At 19.9% G+C, this 5198-nt stretch overlaps 2 protein-coding genes across 2 annotated transcripts in view; one reads left to right on the top strand and one right to left on the bottom strand.

The window, feature by feature from the left end:
* Window positions 1-1451, top strand: part of LOC128954366 (UDP-glucuronosyltransferase 3A1-like) — a 2522-nt gene extending 1071 nt beyond the window's left edge. The window contains exons 2-3 of the mRNA XM_054299942.1: window positions 74-494; window positions 1055-1451. Coding sequence (XP_054155917.1) covers window positions 74-494; window positions 1055-1451 — 818 coding nt within the window. The remainder of the gene's footprint in view (window positions 1-73; window positions 495-1054) is intronic.
* An 829-nt stretch (window positions 1452-2280) lies between these two features.
* Window positions 2281-3425, bottom strand: LOC128954479 (uncharacterized). The gene is made up of 2 exons (XM_054300061.1): window positions 3297-3425; window positions 2281-2853 (listed from the first exon to the last, which is right to left on the bottom strand). The coding sequence occupies exons 1-2, from the start codon at window positions 3421-3423 to the stop codon at window positions 2474-2476; spliced, it is 507 nt and encodes a 168-aa protein (XP_054156036.1). The 5' UTR covers window positions 3424-3425; the 3' UTR covers window positions 2281-2473.
* Between the last annotated feature and the right edge of the window lie 1773 nt (window positions 3426-5198).

The following is a 5198-nucleotide window of genomic DNA, read 5'->3' as shown; positions in this document are numbered from 1 at the left end:
ATATATACAGTATATATAAAATAAATATTATATATATATATATATATATATATATATATATATATATATTTAGGTTTATCCGATAACTCAACGAAAACATTATGGCAACGTCTATGTGGTCTACTATATAAAAGTTTGCTAAATATACTAACCTATCTCTACAAACTGGGTTATCTATTGCGCGGTTATCCGCCTAACCCGGAAAACCGACACTCCCCGCACTCGCCCTATTTGAATCTGTACTGTTATCCCAGGGAACTGGACTACTATCCAACGAAAACAACATTGAAATACCCGAACGCCTATCGATTGGATACAATGTGGTTACCAAAGTATGACACGAGTCTGGAGAAGCCAATTGATGGACCATTGAAACAGTTTATTGATGAAAGTCAGGGTAAAAAACTAATACTAGTATCCATGGGATCCTATTGTTCAGGCGATCAACGATTTATGCAGAAACTGATTGATATATTAAAGCAAACTGAGCACAGGTAGGTGTTATATGTGGGTGAGTGGGTGGGTGGTGGGGGTTATCTACCTGTAGTATACTATAGTAGTAGTATAAAAAATGATAATATTAAAAAACATTGTTTAGTTATTTGTTATTTGACTTAAAAAATTTAGTAATTTTTACTAGATGATATTATTTTTTTTGTTTTTTTTGTTTGTTAACAAGCTCAATTATTTAAGTTGTTATATATATATATTTTAGATGATATAAACTTGATAATATTAAATTAAAACAAAAAAAAATAAATATATATTCAATCAAATACTATTATTTGGGGAAAAAACATATTTTATTAATTTATAAAAAATATATTATTAATCTATAAATAAATATATTATTAATTTATAAAAAAAATATATTATTAATCTATAAAAAAATATATTATTAATTTATAAACAATATATTATTAATCTATAAAAAATATATTATTAATCTATAAAAAAATATTATATTAAAATAATGGGACTTTTGATAATATACATCCATAGTTATAATACCTCATAATTATTATTATAATTATTTATTTTATGTGCTGTACAGGTATATAGTAGTTAAAGGCTACAAAAGCGATAGCTATGAGTTACCTGAAAATATGTGGGGCCAGCCGTTTGTACCGCAGCGACAACTACTCAAGTATGTCGACCTACTGGTCACACACGCCGGCACTAACAGTGTCTACGAGGCACTCATTTACGGACGACCAATGTTGGCGTTACCATTGTTTTTGGATCAGTTTGATAGTGCCCAACGTCTGCATGAAACCGGTTACGGTATCCGATTGGATGCACACCAGTATACCGATCGGGAACTGTTGGACTCGTTAGACCAGCTGTTGGCCACTGATAGCGATATACATAAGCGTTTGAAACAGATATCCAAGCGATTGCTTGAATCGGATGGTCTAGAAATTGCTGCCAAAATGATTGAAAATTTGTAGTTTTTTTTCTCTCTCTCTTTTAAAAATTAATTTTTAATTTTTTTGTAATTTAGTTTTTTTAACAAAAAAAATTATGTGAATATTTGATGAATTATTTATTTAATTTTTCTACTTAAAAAATTATTTATAGTTTTTATTTATTTTTTTTAGGTAAAGTATAAGCAATTTATTATTTGTTTAAAAAAATTAATTAAAATAAAATATATAATAAATTTTTTGAACTACTGTTATACAATAAGAAAAAGTAAATACTTGAATATTATTATATATAAATAATACTAAATTAAATGATTATATAATTATTGTTTTACTATAAATTAAAAATTAAAAAAATAAACAATTTTTAAAAGTTATTTTTATTGTTAAATTATTTAATAATGTATAAAATTTGCAATTATGATAATCTTATGTTATTATGTGCTTTATGTGTTTTAAAAATATATATTTAGTATAATAAATACATAATATACTAATTTTTTTAAAAATAAAGTATAAGTAATTTATTATTTATTAAAATAACAAATATATAATTTAATTGTTTCACTTGAATTGTTATACAATAGAAAAATAAATATTTGAATATTAATAATATACTAATTAATAATTTTATTATTAAAATTTTTTTCCAACTCATTTAACTATAGTTAGTGTTTTTTAGACTCTAATATATTATATACTGTATATATATATATATATCAGGGTTAAGCAAAGGTTTTATGGGGGGGGGTTTAAAAGGGGACACGGGTTTTGATAGGGTGGGTGGTGGGAATGTTTACAAATTAATAAAAAATACATTTTAAATTTTAGTAATAGTTTTAATTTGTATGCGTTCAATTTTTAAATATATATATATACCAGTATATATACTAATTAAATTTTTATTATTAAAATTTTTTATTTTTTCAACTCATTTAACTATAGTTAGTGTTTTTTAGACTCACAAAGAATATCAGTATTAGGAGTGTTGACAAAAATTTTAGGTAATGGTGGGTAAGAGGGAGGGGTTGAGGAGGCTGAATATATTACATTTGTTTATTATTAGCTACATATTTGTCATAATTATTATGTTTGAATGCTTTCGACGCTTTCAATCGTTTATCGACAGTATTTTTGCACATATCCCGTCGGAAACCGTTGGCCACTAAATGTTTATAACATTTATGTATCGCTTGAACTGTTTCACCGGATAACAGGCCCAACTGTATGATAACATTTTTCAGACACCAGGCCTCTACCAGGCATTGGGGCGGTTGACAGTCACGTTTGATTAGGTCGGCGGTCGGCATCAACGATATAACAGTGTCGGCAATCAATGATTTATTGTTTTTCTGATTGTAGTCCAATTGTATACATTTGACAAAATTTTTCCACCTTGGTCCATAATCATTTTCAGTACAATGACCTAGTTAATAATTTAATAATAATTATTATTTTCATTATATTATTATTATTATTATTATTATACCGTATAATGTATATATATAATACATATTAGGGTTAATCTAGGAGGTATTTTTAAAAAAAAAATAATTTTACCCCTGATACTTTTTTTAAACATTGAAAATAAAAATAACAAATTAATAAGCTTAATATAGACCAAAAATAATTATAATTAATTTTTATATTACTATTTATATGTTTCAGTTGTTAATTTTAATTAAATGATTATTAGCTAAATATAATTAAAATAATATTTTTATTTTATCATTGTCTATAGTTTATATATAATATTAATTTCTAATTAAATTGTAGATTTAACAAAAAAATAATTATTTAATATCTAAATTTACAATTTAATAATGTTATATACAAAAAATAAATTTTATTAAAATTATAATTACTTACATATAAATGACTTAATAAATACTATTTTACCCAGTTGTACATGTTTATCATCATTATTATTATTGGCACAATTAACCATGATATTAGTATTAATAATTGTAATAATTAATATTGTTATTATAATCATCATGATGCTTTAATATATATATTTTTTAAAAAATTTATAATAATTAATATTAATTTTTTAGTTAATATTTTTGTTGTTTATTGATTCGTACAGTAAATGTTAAATTATGTTTTAAAAACTTGTTTTTTTAATCAAAAAAAAAATATATATATAATATAAATCTATTAATATATTATACATAAAACATATTGAAATTATATATATATATATGAGTAGTCAAAGTTTTAAATTTTAGTGGGGGGGGGGTAATACTAAATATGACTAAATAAATAAAAAATAATTTTTTTAAATTAGTAATAAATTTAGATTTTTTCAAATTGTATTTAATAATAAAAAAAATCAATCCAGTTCCTAATAAATTATTTTACATAAATGTTTTAATATATTTAAGTTGATATTAAATATTTAATAATAATAATAATAATTTACTTCATATTTAATATGTATAATATATAAAAACTATAAACAATAATAAAAAAAAATTTTTAATAATATTTATCTAATAATAATTTAACTAAAAAATTAACAAATATAATATATATAATATAAAAAGTTTTAATTTATTTTATGTATAAAAAAAGTATTGATTATTATTATTTAAAATTATTTATAAATTATTATCATTACGTAAAACAAAAAAAATATATATTAATTACATATAATTTATTTTTAGTTTTTTTTAAATATTGGGAAACAAAATTTTTTGGACAAAAATAGGGCTAAAATATATTTTTACCCCTACACTCCATGTTTAACCCAATGCATATTATAAATAAATAATAATAATTATACATGAATTAGACGTAAATAGGATATTAAATTCATATTAAATTTATAACTTTAAAAAAAATATTCACAATATTTTCTTACAATATTTAAAAAATTAATATTATATGTTTTATTAAATTTATAAAATTTAAAACATTTAAATTATTGAATAATTTGTTTTTTCATAAATAATTATAATTATAATTATAATATAATAGTATTTACAGTAATATTATTTTATTTATTGTAATTTAATTTATTACAATAAATATATTTCTGAAATTTGAAAATAAATAAAATATAATATTTTATTTAAATTTAAATATTATAAATATGCAAATTTAATATATAATTAATTAACAGTATTAGTTGTAAACATAACTATTTTTTTTGTAAAACTATTAATTAAATAATTAATTATACATTAATACTGCTGTATGCTTAAATAGTAAACATTATTATTAATATATTGTATAACTCAATTTTTTTATAAAAAAAAAATTATTAAATATTTTTTCATTTATTACATTTAATACAGTACTACACAAATTAACACAAAATAAAACATATGGTTAACTTTGGCACAAAAAAATAATAATAATAAAAACAACTAATAATAATATTATAAAAATTATCAGTCAATTAATTAATTAATAATAACATGTGATTTTATATATTTTTTAGATTTTAGAAAATACTCACTAATTTTATGATTTCAATGTTTCTAAATAATTCAAAAAAATTATAAAAATTTCTAATATATATATATATGATATATAAAAAAATGATTATAAATATCTATAAAAAACAACAATTTACTACTAGTAATAATAGTTATAATAATAATTTAGTTAAAATATTATCATTAATATCATTACTAATAATAATATTATTAACAAATATTTTATCTATAAATTGTTATAATAATCGCAATAATAATAATCGCAATAATCATAATAATAATAATAATACTAATAATTTAAATAATAATAATACCAATACTAATA

This window comes from Oppia nitens, unplaced genomic scaffold (assembly GCF_028296485.1).
Source record: "Oppia nitens isolate AA-2021 unplaced genomic scaffold, nextdenovo-longstitch-racon4-pilon3 scaffold27_pilon_pilon_pilon, whole genome shotgun sequence".
NCBI lineage: Eukaryota > Metazoa > Arthropoda > Arachnida > Sarcoptiformes > Oppiidae > Oppia > Oppia nitens.
Note: the sequence above shows the minus strand (reverse complement) of the source record. Positions and strands in the feature narration are given on the sequence as shown.